Below are 17,420 nucleotides of genomic sequence, written 5' to 3'. Positions count from 1 at the left end.
TATTTCATTTACATTTTATCCAAGTCTGTCATTTTTTTTTTCAAATTTTTATTTAAATTCATAAATCAAATGTAACCTAAAAAGAGTTGACTAATGGTGTTTTGTTAGAATTTTAAATTATAATTTATTTGATTTTTTTAGCTTATCTGACCCAAGGAAGTGAGTTTTTTTTTTTTTCTTCAGACTGTATGGAGAAAAGACTCATAATTTTCATGTTTTAATTAAAATTTTTGAGAGTATGTATGATGTTTGCACAACAAAAAAAAGTTACTTGATAGTTTATTTAACCAAATAGATTCAGGCTCGTTTGGGAAAAAAATTATTTTAGTAACTTTTTGATTTTTTACGAAATGATGTGCATAAAAGTAGAGAGTGATGTGATAATTTGTAGTGATTTTTTGACTTTTTAGTTAAAATAGTTACTCTCCAAATGAGGTTTCAATATTTTCATAAATTATCAAAACTTGTACTAAATAGATTTATAATTTATTTTAAATATTTTGCACTAATAATCTAAGATGGTTTAACCGTAAAAACTAATTTACAAGTAATTCTAAACGGCACAACATTACTAATCAAAATTGGAAAGAACAAAGGTGCTTAAAATACCAAAACCACACAAATTATTTATTTGTGTTTGCTCTGTTTTAGCAACTTTAAGTGGTGGCCCATTTGTAGATGAAAATGGAGTAGCAAGGAAGGTCAACTTTCTCATAAGCCTTTCATATGCAGATAGCCTGGCCAAATTACGACTTTTTTTCAATTGAACTTCTATTTCCATGTGCATGCTTACTTACACATATGAGAGAGAGAGAGAGAGAGAGAGAGAGAGATTTGGGGGAAACAATATTTGTTTTCAACTTTGGATATTATGATAAATGGTGATTAGAACTTTAAATTAAACTTGCCACATGACTCACTAGGGCGGTTAGCAACGCGGTACAAGACAGCAATTTTCAAGTGATTAGGAATAATTAATGTTCTCTATCTTTAAATAAAATAAATTATTTTATACTCAAAGGTAAGGGATAATAAGTTAACAAGGCATTTAAGTGAACATGGAGTTTGTGAGATTATGATCTGTGTTGTGACAAGGCCATAAGCAAATTTAAAGACCAACACATATCTCCTTGAGACAAGGAATTGCTATTTCTTCGATCCACTGCTAGCTTTGATTTTTCCCACTTCCACTTCCACTTTCTTTTTTTATTTTCTTTTCTTTTCTAGAAAACCAAACATGTGGTTGACGATCTTCATCGGGTTTTGAAAGATGTTCTTTACTGTCATCATCGATGAGCAGCCATAATTTTTTAAATTCATGTTATTCATTGCATATTCATTAGGAGTTGATATTATGATTTCTTTAATTAATTATTTTAAATTTGAGTAGTCTAAACTCAGTATAGTTCTGTAAACCTCTATTCAATTATTTATTTTTCTACTTCATTCTATACAAGTCACCTAATTAGATGTTTGTAATTGATTTTATGTTAGAAATCAAATCTTGCTATAAAAACAGTGAAATAAAACGGTGATGAATTGGTGAAATATAACACTTGTCATTGAATTTCCAAACCATGAATTTTTTTTTTTTTTTGACATCCCAAACCATTTTATCTAATACCATACTACAAGACAATCAAAATAGAATAATTAAATGTTAAAAAGGTCAAACTATCTATGCTAACCCACCATCTATATTCTACAGGGAATGTAAGATGAATTTAAAAAAAAAAGGTGTATGAGTCCACGTGTCTGAAGCGAAGAGAAGAGAAGGAAAGTAAAGGAGATAGCTAGGAAGGTCCTTGGAATGAAAAATAATAATAAAAATGGTTTGCTGAAAGTGAGACTAAAAACTAAGAAAAGGAGAGAGAATCTGAAACGTGGGATGGCTAAAGATCCGCCGAGGGTTTTGCTGCTTTGTCCTCTTTCTCTTCTTCTTCTACATCTTTCTCTAAGCTCATCTTCTTCTTCTTCACTCTCTAATCTCTATTCAATTCATCTCTGCCAGCTAACAATCCCCATGCATATATAAACAATGTATTTCAGGTCCCTTACTTCTATATATATATATATATAATCATTAGAAAAAATAAATCAAATTACTCAAGTTTAATTATGTTTGGATTCAACTCGTTACATAAATAAATCAAATTTAAATACTGTGAGTGTTAATTTTTAATTTTTAATCTTACAACTAAACAGATCTCTTGCCAAGATCTAGAGAACTTAATTGGAGAACATGCGGTAGAATAGACTAAACTAAACGCCTACCAACAAATAGATAAGCAGGCGGAATAGATTAAATCAAGCACTTAAAAATAAGTAGATAAGAATATTACGGTGACTCGTCCACCCGAGACACTCCGATGATCAAGCTAGTAACTTATCTCACAATATATTATCAATTCAAATCAAGAGCTTACAAAATAAATCACATACACAAATCAAGAGCTTACATAATAAATCACACATCTTAGATCCATAGGATGCCTTATTTTTTATAATGAGCAGTATCCAACTTTCTCTAGAAATCACATACCTTAGACCCATGGGGTGAACTTCTCCTAAAAGTCTTACTTCATAAGATTCTATCATTTACAAAGATAACATTTAAGACTCTAGAGTACCATCTCTATCCAAATAGACTATAGAGTAGCATCGCTATCCAAATAGGTAGCTTGATGTCATTTAGACTCTAATCCCTCATTCAAACATCTTGCATTTAGATGTGGTTTGACCACACATCGACCAATCATAATCATCATCGTGGCACTTCGGCTAACCACCTAGACTACGTGGACAACTCAAAATTATACCCTCACAAATATACTTTGAAATTCGTTAATTTTTTAAATTATATTTGTATTCAACTCGATAACAAACTAAATTATTTTATATTTCAACTACAGCTCTTTGAGATTGACTAAAAAATTTGACAAACTTTGGAATATCCTAAATAAGTGCACTTTTTGATTTTTTATAAAAAGATGTGTAGAAAAGTAGAGAGGAGATAATGATTGATGTGACCCAAAAAAGATAAAAAGATGGGCTAAAATAGGTTATGCCAAACAAGGCTTAAATTTTGATATATTTTGAAAAAATATTAAGGTTGTGCTTGGTATAGCTTTAAAATTATAATTCCACCCATACATTCCAATCTATATTTGGTTGAAGTTTTTAAAAATTAATTCTAACCCCACATTTGAAAATACATTCAAATGCATGTTTGGTAGTGTGAGTTTTTGATTTTTGAATTTGCGCTTTGGGTCATCCACCGGACATCCCCCGGATGTCAGGCCGGTTGATCGGAACAATACTTTTTTTTTTTTTTTTTTTTTTGCAATATCCAATCACCACCTATTATTTGGAAAAAAAATTATATTTGTTTTTGATATTTTTTAAATATATAAATTATTTTTTTAGACCAAAATAACAAATTATTTTTTTGAATTGAATATTAAAACGAGTTTGGTTATAAATTTTGAATAAAATTTTCAATAGAATTTTGAGTTGTGTGTTTTGTTATGAATTATAAGTTTTTAAACTAAGTTTTCAAAACTCTATTCAAAATTATAATTAAACAAATTTTTTCTTTTTAAATCATAATTCTAAAATTCACAAATTTAAAATATAACTTTATTTTCAAATCATAATTTTAAAATTCTATCAAACGTTACCGAAACAAGCTATACTACTCAACTTGCCTTGGGCTAGTTTACGATCCTACCATCACATTTCTTACTCCATTTCATCTACTTGCGTAAAAACTAATTATAGGTTTGGTTACATCCGCTCATACGTGGCGAGATCCCAAAAAAAATTGAAATTCATCTCATATATGAGAAAATTGTATATATTCGATTCACTGTTTGATTTTTGTGTTTCTAATTTTTTTTTCTTGATCCCCTAACAATTGGGATCTTTCCCTATTCTTTCTTTCCTTTTTCTTTTTTTCATTTTTGGTTTTTGTTAAATCCTCTAGGGTATTCTCATATCTACTTCCTTTTAGTTAAAAAAATATACCAGTGAACCCAATCCCCATTAATATAAGAAACCATAGTTTTCAAACCCTACAAATAGGCCTTCCTCATCACTTACCTTTCTCCACAATATTCTTGACTGGTTGAGCTACTCTTTACAACCTCAAACTCTCTCTCTCTCCTCTCACTTTCTTTCCCTCCATGGCCCTTGCCAAGGACCCAAAGCCCTCACAGATGGGCTTGGTTCAATCCTCTACATACTATAACAACGTGTTTGGAATTCCATCATCATCAATTCAACCTTCCAACCAATCCTCACCGGAGCTCTACGTCTTCGATGACCACCACAAGGCACCACCACCGCCGATGAGTCGGTCATCATCCCTTTCCAGCTCTAACGGGTACGCCACTGCGTATCAGCCCGCAGAAACTCACTCTGTGATCGACTTCAAAACTTCAGGGATCAACAGTTTCATGCACAATAACAACAGTGGATCTTTTCTTAGCTTCGAGCAAAATGATCAACAAGATGATTACTCAATCTGGGAAGACAATCTCATTCATGGTTACCGTCATGATCATCAGCGGCTGTCGCAAGATTTCAACTGTGTTCAATCTGCCAGCACTCATGGAGGGATGGGAAGTGCTTTGAAAGAAAACCCACATGGAGGAGAGGCATTTGGGTGGCCGGAGTCGGAAGCAAATGCAAATGCGACCATTGATGGAACCATTCAAGAGGTTGGAGCACAAGAAGCTTGCTTCAATAAGCGTCCCCATGCGGTATTTTTCTTTCCCTATTCACCTCAAAATTTAGCCTAATATGAATCATTTGCATGGTTTGTACAAAAAAATTGATATAGAATGATATGGTAAATCTTTATTTTAGAGCCTAATATGAATCATAGACGTGGCTTGTACAAAAAAAAAAAAAAAAAAAAAAATTTACAGAATGATATAACAAGGCCTGTCAAACTGGCATAGTGGCTTAAAATTTTAAAATGTTATTATGTCATTCTGGTCATAAATTCCATATAAGCTTTTCCTTGATTCATTGGGATGCATTATGACAGGGTGAGAGCATGCAAGCTCTAAAGAGGCAGTGCAGTGGCAGTGCAACAAGGAAGGCCAAACCAAAGTCAACTCCATCCAAGGACCCTCAAAGTATTGCAGCCAAGGTTTGCTTCTTCTTGAAGTTTTTAACTTAATTATTTAGACGTTGTTGATAAAGCTTGATTGCTAATTAAGTAAGATCAACAATGGAATTTTAGTATTAATGAGGGAATGTTTGTGTTTGAAGAATCGACGGGAAAGGATTAGTGAGAGGCTAAAGGTACTGCAGGAACTTGTTCCCAATGGCTCCAAGGTATAGGTTAATTTCATGATTATTGGTTTAAATTACTTGGGTTTTATTTTTATTAGTGTATATATGGTTTATTACAATGAAAACCAATTACGATTACAATGAAAATTAAATACAACATATAATTAATTCAAAAAAACTCGCCAAATGAGAGAGGAAAATCTCAAATAGACAACCCTGTTGATTTATTACTTGGAAAATAAGATTGAAGTTTGTTCATATGATTACTTTGCAGGTTGATTTGGTTACAATGTTAGAGAAGGCCATAAGTTATGTGAAGTTTCTTCAATTACAAGTGAAGGTGTGGATTCAAATCAGAATTTTTTTTTTTTCCTGAATTAAGATTTTCATGATCACCAGATTTTGATTTTGATTATCACAAAAATCGTAATTATGTGAACTTCAACTTTTTTTGGTTACTTATAATTTAATTTGATTTTATGGGGTAGGTGCTGGCAACCGATGAATTTTGGCCGGTGCAAGGCGGAAAAGCTCCTGATATTTCTCAAGTGAAGGAAGCCATTGATGCCATCCTCTCAACTCAAAAGGACAGAAACTCAAGATCAAAGTGATTCTTGCAGAATCCAACTTCTCAAATAGAGCTATAGATATAATCAAAAAAAAAAAAAAAAACCCCTAGGGGCAAAGTGTGATGAAAAATCTATCCTTTGGAAGTTAGTAAGGCTGGGAGGACAAAATAGATAAAATGTATCTGAAAAGAATGTTAATTGTAGTCTGAGTGAGATGCAATCAGAGCTGAGATTTCAACCTGTCCCACTTCCATTCTCAAGATATATATATATATATATATTTTTTTTTTCAATTTTTTTTTAATGGAACTTTTAATGTTATGTTAAGATATGAAGGAGGGTTGTATCACTAGCTTAAAGCTGACCAAATAATTGAAGTTCTTGTTTATTCATCATGGATTCTTTATTGCCATTTCTTTCTTTCTTCTTCTTCTTCTTTTCTTTTTTTTTAAGTTGGTGTGTGAGTGTGGTTTTTTCTTTCCTAAGGAATTTCACTTGTATGTATGCTATATCAAATTGTACAGGGCATGTTTGATTGGATGGATTAGAGTATGGGATTGAGATTACTAATCTGTGGGTCCAATTATCCTATGTTTGTTTTAACATTTTGGTTTAGGATTATTAATCCAATGGATAATTAATCCAACAAATTTGTAGGATTATTAGTAATGGGGTAGGGGTGAGATTATTAATCCAATGGATATTAATCCAATTGGATAGTGAATACTACACTAATTTAATAGGATTATTAACACTTCACTATTAGTCTTGTAAATCAAACATGACCACAGGGTCCAATTATCTATAGTTGAAACCAAGCTGCAATTCAGACAACTGCAAACAAAGAATGAATTTTTAAAGGAAAATATGGTTGTTTGCAACTCTACGAATCCAAAAAGAAAAAATTAGAAAACTGTCCATAATTTGTAATCAAAGTTCAAGATTTATTTGTAGTGTGGGTCTAACAATAACAATTTTAAATATAAACGGTAGACTTTTTTTTTTTTTTTTTTGATCGGGCAAACAAGCAGAACAACTAAATAGAATTGGAAGATAAGCACTTAACAAGTCCCATAAGTGGTTGGGCAACCCAATTAGGGGTTAAAACATTTCGAAAAAAAGCCGAAGCAACCCAGTGGGCAGCCCTATTGCTGTTTCTAGGACACCATCGAAAGACCCATTGCCTGTTCGAGGCCATCGATCTTACATCACTTAGCACAACAAGAAATTCCCACAGGGGGACCCTTTCTGAGACACAGAGGTGAATAACGGGTTTGCAGTCACTTTCGAACTCTACTGCAACAAGATTGAGAGCAATGGCCATAAGACACGCTTGGCGAATTGCCAATAATTTGCCTTGAGCAACTGACCTCACTCTTACCTTACACACCACTCCATCCACCAGAACGCCCAAATGGTCCCGAAGTAGAGCTGCTACCGCTCTAGTGTCTTGTTTCAAATCAACGGCTGCATCACAATTAGTTTTCCACTTACCTCTAACAGGAGGAACCCATGCAGCTCCTTTGCTGTTCACCCCCGTGGCCATAGTCGAGGGTGTTGAGGGCACTTGGCAGGAGGCCGAGAATTCAGATTCATCACGCTTTGCCTTCTCTATCACTACTGTAGGATCAACCAGACAATGATTGAATAGATGATCATTTCGACCTTTCCAAATGGTCCAAACAACCCAAATCATAAAGCAAATCACGGACTTACCCCAGCTAGAAGCACCTAGAGATTCAAAGCATTTCCTAAACCAATCTCGAGCCGAAGAACTGTCAAGAGCATCACATCTTAGACCAAGATCACACCTAAGCCAAACTCTTTTTGATCATTCACATTCAAACAAAAGATGCTCAATAGACTCAGACGCTTGCAAACACACAAGGCAGCATGCCGAATGTGCACACCGTTTGTTATAAAGGTTCTGCGATGTGGCCAGAGCATTATGATAAATTTTCCAAACGAAATGCTTGAGTTTTGGGGGTAAGTTCAGACTCCAAACAATTAGCTAATCTTTCTGAGACCAAACCATAGAAGAAGATGGTAGATTTGAGCCCAAGTGCGCTTGTTTCACTGCTTCTTGGTACCTCGACTTAACCGTATAACAACCCTTGGAGTCATGGTGCCAAAGAAGAATATCGTCTTTACCATCGACTGAAACTGGGATTGAGAGAATAGCATCGCAATCCGATGCAGACACAAGGCTTCTAAGCTTCCAAGCATCCCAGGACTTGCAAGAAAAGTTAATCACCTCATTCACCTTTTGCACCGAAACCCCACTATACCTCATTGATTGAACACGAAAGCTCGGATTAGAAGAGATCCACTGGTCATCCTAGAAGTTGATAGATTTGCCATTCAAAACCTGCCACCGTAAACCCTTTGTGAGAATATTTCTTCCCTGAAGTAAGCTAAGCCAAGCCCATGAAGGTTGCGCCCCTTGCGTGGTATGACAAAAATCTGAATTGGGATAATAAATGCCTTTGATCATTTTAGCAAATAATGAATCTGGAAATTTAATAAGTCTCCAGCCTTGACGAGCAAGAAGAGCTCGATTAAAAGCCCGAAAGTCTCGAAAGCCCAAGCCACCATTTCTTTTCGTCAAGCACAATTTATGCCAACTGGCCCAATGAATACCTTGCCCCTCTGGGTCACCTTTCCACCAGAAGTTCCTAATGTAGGAGCTCAGTTTATCACACAGTTTGTTAGGAAACAAGAAACATGCCATGGCGTAAGTGGGCATTGCCTGGGCAACTGATTTAAATAGGACTTCCTGGCCTGCGTGTGATAGTAATTTCGCCTTCCAACCTTGCAATTTAGACAACACTTTCTCGCACAAAAAATTAAAAAGCTTCAGCCTTAGAACGACCCCAACACGATGGCAAGCCCAAATATCTGGTAGAAGCTTGCATTTGAGGAATACCGAGCAAATCACACACCTCTATCCGACGGGACCTTGAGACATTGCTGGAAAATTGCACTCCCGACTTGTCAAAGTTAACCGACTGGCCCGAAGCTTGACCATATACTTGGAGTAGATTGCAAATTTCACGACACTCCGCTCTGTTGGCCTTGAAAAAAAGTACCACATCATCCGTAAAGAACAAATGAGTTAACGTTGGACAGCCTCTCCGGATCCACAGCCCAGTCAATCTCCTATTTTGAGCACTACGATCGATCAATTTCGAAAGCACATCCATGACAAGTATAAACAAATAAGGAGATAGAGGGTCCCCTTGACGAAGACCCCTCATAGGTTTAAAGCTAGTCCGCTTGGCCTCATTAACGAACACGGAAAAGGAGACCGTAGAGACACATTCCATCACCCATTGAACCCATTGAGAGTGAAAGCCCATCTTAGTCAACATGGCCCTGAGCAAGCTCCAATCCACACAATCATAAGCTTTGTTGAAATCAACCTTAATCGCCATATCTTCCACCTTTCCTTTGCGAATTTTCATTGCATGGAAAGCCTCATGCGCCACAATAATGTTGTCTTGGATCAGCCGTCCAGCCACAAAGGCCGACTGATTTTGCGAAACCACATCACTTAGAATCCCTTTCAGCCGGTTTGCAAGAATCTTGGTGATCATTTTCATGTTGAAGTTGCACAAGCTGATTGGCCTAAATTGCGATAGTTTTTTTGGGGTTGCCACTTTGGGAATAAGAATCAAGTTCGTATGATTGAGCTCTTTCAACAAAAAACCCCCCCCGAAAGAAGCTTTTCACTGCAGAGCACAAAGATGGCCCCACAATATCCCAATGATGGTGATCGAAGTACCCGGGAAATCCATCCGGTCCGGGAGCTTTCAAAGATCCAAGTTGAAAAGCGGTTGTTTTAATCTCCTCATCCGACACATTTCGAATCAACAACATGTTCATGTCATTCGAGATAACTCTGTGCACTACATCAAAAGCTGCAGTCATATCACCTCTATCACTAACCGAAAAGAGAGTTGAAAAATAATTGAACAAGTGAGAATTAATGTCTGACTCCGACGTCAGCAGTCTGCCATCATCACATTTTAGTTGCAAAATCTGGTTTCTTTGGCGTTGCTAATTAAGTGTAGCATGAAAGAATGCAGAATTTCGATCTCCAAAGCTGAGCCAGCGCACTCGGGAGCGCTGATGTAAATACATCTCTTCCCTCTTCATGGCCATATCTAACTCTTGGGACAAAAACTTGTATTGTGCTGCATTGGCCGTAGTGCAAGGGTGACTTTGAAGTTGAGCAATCTATCCCCTAAGCTTCTCAATGGTCCTTCTTCCATTACCAAATTCCTTAGCATTCCAGGTCCACAAACTCCGTTGACTCCTCTTTAACTTTTGAACAAGTTTAAACATCTGAGAGCCCGCTTGATCTTGGTCCCACTTTGATTGAATAGTAGCCGCACAATTTGGACTTGTGGTCCACAATGTTTCAAATTTAAATTGTTTTGGCACCCGAGCAAGAGGGACACAACAGTTAATGATCAAGGGACAATGATCCGAACCGAAACAAATTTCATGAAAAACCTGGGCGTATGGAAAGAGGTCCCTCCAATCCACCGTCGCCAAAGCCCGGTCCAATCTTTCTCGAATATTAGCCTCGCCCCCTGGTTATTGGACCAAGTGAAAGCATTCCCCTTGAAACCCAAATCAGTCAGATTACAGTCCGATACTATCTCTTGAAACTCACTAAGATGAGAGGAGTGACATGCCCTGCCTCCTTACTTTTCCAAAATAGAACCCACTTGGTTGAAGTCACCAACACAGAGCCATGGATAATGCAGCTCCCGAGCCATATCACATAAATAATGCCAAAACACCCTCCTCTCCCGTCTACAAGGAGGGGCGTAAATAAATGAGGCAGCCTAACTCCATCCTGCATTTGCTGAAATAGTACATTGCAAAATGTTTTGTGATTTAGACCGGACATCCATCACAACCCCATCCATCCACCAAAGAGCAAGTCCTCCAGAGGTGTTGATGGGATCAATATAACAACTATTCTGAAAATTAAGGCTTCGCCTAATTCGTTCCAGCTTAGCTCTCTTATTCTTTATCTCTATTAAAAAGATCACCAAAGGCTGATGGGTTGTACACAACCCTCGTAATACTCGGACTGTCAGGGGACGGCCCAACCCCTGACAGTTCCAACTTATGATTAACATGAACCTTTGTGGCTGTTTTGGGTCAGCCACCACCACCCTTTCAATGTTAACAGAAGTCCCCACCCCTCCTATCGCTGAGGTCCGAAGTGTGCCAGAACCCTGTGTGCAACACTCGTCAGCATCCAACGAAACAACACCAACTGGAACATCACCCCCTTGGCTCGGTATGACAGCGGAAGCAAAAGACTGGACTTGGATGTCAACAAGATAGTCCTTCCTCTGACGACTCACTCTTCGAGGCACAATCCTTGCTTTAGGCTTGCGGGCAACAACACACAACGCCTTTGGGTCGGTAGCAGCATTTTCCCTCTCCAATTTAGCCTCCTTGAATTTTTTCGCCAGTTGATTGCACAAGACCTCCTCACCGTGAGGCCTCTTCAAAGAAAGACAAGTGAACACCTGGGCTATACTCAAATCTGTGATAGCATCATTGGACTTGTGCCTTTCGGGACTTGGGCTGGGCTAAGTTCTTCTACACTAAAAGTAGAGTGAAACTTGTGACCCATGGGCTGGGAAATAGCAGATTCAGCATCAAATGGCTCGGTTACAAAATAAGAGGCTTGAGGCCTCATCATAGAATGCACCATTTGGGGGCCCAAACCAGTGCGATCCACACCCACTAATTTGTCTAGCCCAATATGCGAATGACAAAGGGGAGATGGTCCACACACCGAATTTGAGTCAAGCGTGGGGAGCCTAGGTCAGAAAAAGGTTCTAGAGACAAACCGGATGAGCATGGACGTGGGACCACATGCTGTAAGGTTTCCATATCTCCCAATTCCACTACCCGATTTCGTACTGATCGTACATCTACGTTCTCAGCCAGCTTGTGTGCGCTGGACGTTGCAGACCCACTCACGTCAACCCCTTGTTCCTCTCTTCGACGTGCCTCCGTGTGGCTGATAGGAAAATTCATAGGTTGTGCAGGCTTCTCCCTCCCATCACGCTGGTCCTCCATAGGTCTCCTAGTTGGATTGCGAAGGGAATTCAAGCTTCTTGTAGCCCCTGTTCGTTGGTTTGGGCCATAGCCAGAGGATAGACCCTCCTTTCTTGAGACGAATTTACAAGACAACCTATCATGCCCAATGCGACCACAATCGTAGCAAAACTCTGTCAGTTTCTCATACTTGTAATAAACCTTGATGCCATCCTTACCCGGCCCCGAGCCACCACACCGATACAAAACAAACCCCTGAAGCAGAGGTTTAGTTACATCCACTTCTACGCGTAATCTCAAAAAGCTACGATGCAAGAGAAGTCCGTCCGAGAGAGCCTCGACCTCCATCAGTCGGCCAATTCTATTGCCGATGACCTCCCCATGAGCACAGGTCATTTTTTCAAAAAGAAGGCCATGAACTTGAACCCAAAAAGGGCTCCAGCGGAAATCCAATTCATCCGCAACCATCCCAGGTTGAAGCGTCTGAAGAACTAGCAAATTCCCCATAACTGACCAAGGAGCCTCCTGGAGGACCCTAAAACGATCCTCCAAATCTTCAAACTGGAAAAGGTAGATGTTCTCTTTCCAAGGGGTAATGGAGACACCCGCCCTTGTCTTCCAAGCAGCAAGTAGGATATTAGTAACAGCTGGTTTGTTCAAGATTTTGGGAGCAAGAATCCTCTCCACTAGACACCGGTGAGAAACATCCTCACACTCATCCGTAACCCCCGGCAACTCAAAGGACTCCATACTCCAACCAAATACCCCTCCAATCTAAGAACGGGGCAGTGCAAGAATGCACGCAAGGACAATAAACTAGTGAACAGTAAAGAAAGACACCAAGGGATAAACCCTAACAGCTACACTCAGGCAGAGAAAGCTCTCATTCTAGAGAGAGAGTTTTTAAAATTCTAAATCATTTTCTAATTTATTTTTTGGCAGCATAGATTTTGTATATATGTGTAGAAAATTAAATTGTCCCTTTCCTACTGACTAATTAAAAAATGCATTTTCGATTTTAATTAGGCACTTCATATATATTTTTTTTCTAATAATTCTTTTATTTTAGCTAGTCATCATTCAAATATTTCTTATTTATTTTTTTTAAAAAAAATTAAAGTATAAATACACAGTAAAGTACAAAAAACAATGAAAAAATATATTATTATAATTTCTTTTTGATTAGTTTACAGTGGCTAGGCTTGCTCCTGTAAGAAATTTCACAAATAATGATTAAACATAGATTAATCAGTCACCACACACAGTATAGTTCATGGCAAGACTCATGTTTGGTTTGAATCTCCTTCCATAGCATGGACTTTCCGGAGTTTTTTTTTTAAAATATTCTTAAAAAAAAAAAAATATTTAGAGAATTGACTTACTTTTCAAATTATTTGGAAAACTAACCTATTTTTTGAAATCATATTTTAAAAATGCAATTTTGAAATTGAAATTACATTTTCAACGTGCAATTTCACCTTGAAATCGCAGGTTAAAAATGCAATTTGTGATGACATAGTGAAATTACATGTTCAATATGCGATTTCAAGGTGAAATTACATGTTGAAAATACAATTTCAATTTCAAAATCAAAATTTCAAAATGCGATTTTAAAAACAGGTTAGTTTCCCAAATAATTTGAAAAGTCGGTTAATTCTCTAAATAGTTTTTTTTTTTAAAGAATATTAAAAAAAAAACTCGGACTTTCCGACTTTTCTTCCACCCTTTTCTTGTTTGCTAATTCAAATTAAAATAAAATAATAATAAATATTATTGTGACAAATTATACTGACAATCTTATAATTTGTCTGTTGTATCAATTTAACCTTCTGATTCTAATTGCATAAATTTTACAACTGAATTTTTCAACTTGGGCGACTGGGCCTAAGGTTGACTTTTTAATGAATTTTTATTTTATTTTTGTTTTTTTTAAAAAACTAATGTGTTTAAAAAGTTACTGTTATTGTTTTTGTGAGCAAAAAAATTGATGTGCTATTTAACTTTTTTTAGTTGATGATAAACAGCTTAGTGGCTTTTTCATTTTTGACTTCTACATGTTGTTCTCAAAATCCTAATTCAATTAATAACATCTTTTTAGAAATTATATTGAAATCAATGGCAAAAAATTTTATTCACCCCAAGGGTTGATGTTTAATTTGAAATGAATCAATCGAAATAACAATTTTACAAATCATGAGTACAATAATAAGAGAAAAATTATGGTATACACCCTTCAAATGATGTATATCATATACACTTTATAATTAAAAAAGAAAATATAACAATTCTATATTTTCTGAGTCATAATTAAAAAAAAAAAATTCATAACCAACCATTACATGAAACATAATCAACCATGTTAAAACAATATCACAACTAAAAAAAAAAGGGTCATAATTAAAAAAAAAATGACTTAATGAGGAGGTGTATTGCAGAATTCTCCCAATAATAATATACATCTCGAAATGGGTGGGGACCATGGGGCACGTGTGGCTTTTATTAAGAATCACATGGCTAAGCGCATATGCCCCAATCTAACAGCTCACTATATATTGAAATATGCAATTATTTTTACAAAAATATAATCGATTTTGTGCTACCAACCTGCTTGATTTTATTTTTATTTAAGTTATTCCTTTTAGAATTGAAATATGTTTTTTCTTTTTATTATTTAAATATGGGCCGATTTTTTCTTACTTTAAATATGTGATTGTTGAATTTATAGAAATGTGTTATTAAATTTTCTTGAATAATTGATTATCCAATTTAAAGTAAATTAAATGGGTAATTTTAAGGGGCATGTACCAATAAATTCCAAATTAATAACTTATACACTGTTTAGTCCCAAATGTTTGCTTATGAACTGAACAGTCCCATTGTAAGGGAATTGTCCATTGAGGGCATATACATTGTAGGCGTGTGTGGTATAACTGCTGGGCAACGTTGGTAATTTATTAATGTGAAATTACAGAAAAGGGCCATCCATCATCGAAAATCAGGGCCATGATCAAACATTAGGGCCATGATGAACATCATCAACATTCGTTCCATCATCAACATCAGCGACATCCACCACCACCGTATCCACCCTCACGACGACCACCGCCACCGGGGAACCCGCCGCCTCCGCCATCACCACTTCCGCAGGACTGGGCCTCGTCGACGGTGATGTTGCGCCCGTCAAGATCCTGACCGTTCGGAACAGATCCGCGGAACAGATCTGATCTTTGCAACGTGTGGATCAAACGGACCTTCGATCGATTACTTCATCGAACTGAGAGAAAGTCGTGGTTCGCATTCGAGATCGGATCGCAGTTGAACCCCTATTTGTCTCTTCGAATGGCCCCCTCGTTCGTCACTAGCGCTATGGTACATCGTGAACATCATCAACATGTTGCTCTGGTTCTCTCTCTGCGATCGGATTCTGTTGGCGGAGCGGCTAGGTCAACAACGCCGGATTCAACCGTCCTCCGCCTCTCGTGTTCTTCGAATGGGGCCCCTCGTTCGTCACCGGCTCTAGGGTACATCGTGAACATCATCAAACCACGAAGGCGGAGAGGTCACCAATTCTCAGATCTCATATCTCAAATAAATCCCAAATTTCAGATGATGAACTACAACATTGGTCACCAATTCTTGCTTCGGAAAGGAGGCATTTTTGCGAATCACAGAATGATCCGAAAAAATTGAGCAACAAATCAAAAGTATTGATGATGTCGATGATGTTCAACAAATCAAAAAAATGATGTAGTTGATGATGTTCAATGTTGTAGTTGATGTAGTTCAACATCATCATACATCATCAACAAATCAAAAAAATGGGCCATTTCAGATGATGTCGATGATGTTCAATGTTGGTGATGTATGATGATGTTTGATGATATTTGATGATGTTGATGATGTTGATGACGTAGTTGATGATGTTTTATGATGTTGATGATGTTTTGATGATGTTGGTGTAGTTAATGTTACTAATGTAGTTAATATTTGGATGATGTAGTTGATGTTGAAAGGGTAAATAGGTAAAGCCTCACCAAAACAAATCAAAAGGAAATATTCCTTATTAGCTAAATAGGACCAAATGGTTTATAAGAAAAAACACAGGACTAAATGGAGTAACATTCTCTCAAGTGGGATTTACCGGTAATTTTTCCAATTAACTAAGGGACCATAGTAGTAGTCACCCAACAAATTTTACAATTTAATTAAACGGGGATTCAACAAACGTATTTAACAATTTTTTTTTATAATTATTTTTGTCTTTAATTAATTTTTTTTAATTTTTTACTTTTTAAGTCCTACTAAATTGAAAGACTCTACTTTATTTTTATTTTTTAAAAAATGACTAAAAAAATTTCTGGGCTTTTTTGATGTTCTTTTTGTCTTCACTAACTTCTTAAATTTTGGTTCAAAATTTTTTGTTTTTTTTAAAATTTTTAGTATCTGACCTAAAATGTTAACAAATATTTTTTATTTAAAACGATTACTAAAAATAAAATTAAAAAATTAAAAAAAATATAATAATTATTTTAACACTTGTCAAACATTACCTAATTACTTCTATATGGAAGACTCAATATGCTTTGAACCTAATGTTTTGAGAAAGTCTAAGTGTAGGAAAGATTTTCATAAAATGAGATATAAATAGGACAAATAACTTATAAGTTCTTTTTGAAAAGTATGTATTCTATTTAATTTTAAAATCTTTTAAATAGACCCAAAAGTTCTATGCCCATTTACCTTCTCCTCTTTTCCTATACCTTGCTTCTTCTCTTTATTTCTCTTTCTCTGATATAGGTAACGACCACGACCATAACTTCCTTATTTTTTTTCTCTTTCTAAGCTACAGTCATCGGCGACTATCAGTGATTGGGGTTCACCGGCAACCATCGAGTATTAACTTCTTACTTCGTGCTCACCAACGGCGGAAGAGATGAGTTTCCGACGAAGAAGATGAGTAGATCTACTCAAATCTAATGTAGATGAGTAGATCTACATTAGATCCGACTAGATCTAAACCAAAAAATAGTTGGAGTATAAGTATCTCTCTATATTTGTGTCTTTCCTTCAATCTCTCTGTTTTTTATTTTTATTTTTTCTATACTACACATTTCTATTTTCCTGTTATAATGGAGAATTTTCAAGTTCTAAACAAATTGTTTTTAAGTTATAGTTACAGGCGGTAAAAATTAAAAATTTTACAGTTTCAGTTTATTTGGTGCTGAAATGAATTATTTTTTAGACCTGTAAAATTTTATAGTTTTCATAACTTTCTTTAGAACTGTAAAATGTTGTAGTTTCATTAATAAGGATAAATGATTAATAGAATCATACTTTGAAACTATAACATTTTATAATTTCAAAACTTGCTTTTCAGTTTGATCAATACTATAGATTATTTGCTTAATGTCACGACCCAAACCTGCCACTATATGTTTAGCGTCGTAACTGGCC

The 17,420-nt window shown here is 36.2% G+C and overlaps 1 protein-coding gene across 1 annotated transcript; it reads left to right on the top strand.

Annotated features, from left to right (window-relative positions):
* The first annotated feature begins 1,708 nt into the window (after positions 1-1,708).
* Positions 1,709-6,282, top strand: LOC114281185 (uncharacterized). The gene is made up of 5 exons (XM_028223635.2): positions 1,709-4,763; positions 5,054-5,158; positions 5,281-5,346; positions 5,579-5,644; positions 5,793-6,282. Exons 1-5 carry the CDS (start codon positions 4,185-4,187, stop codon positions 5,913-5,915), a joined length of 939 nt encoding a protein of 312 aa, XP_028079436.2. The 5' UTR covers positions 1,709-4,184; the 3' UTR covers positions 5,916-6,282.
* The last annotated feature ends 11,138 nt before the right edge of the window (positions 6,283-17,420 follow it).

This window comes from Camellia sinensis, chromosome 1 (assembly GCF_055761805.1).
Source record: "Camellia sinensis isolate YWXY chromosome 1, ASM5576180v1, whole genome shotgun sequence".
In the NCBI taxonomy this organism is placed as follows: Eukaryota; Viridiplantae; Streptophyta; class Magnoliopsida; order Ericales; family Theaceae; genus Camellia; species Camellia sinensis.
The sequence above is the reverse complement of the archived record's forward strand: the minus strand, read 5'-3'. Positions and strand labels throughout refer to the sequence as shown.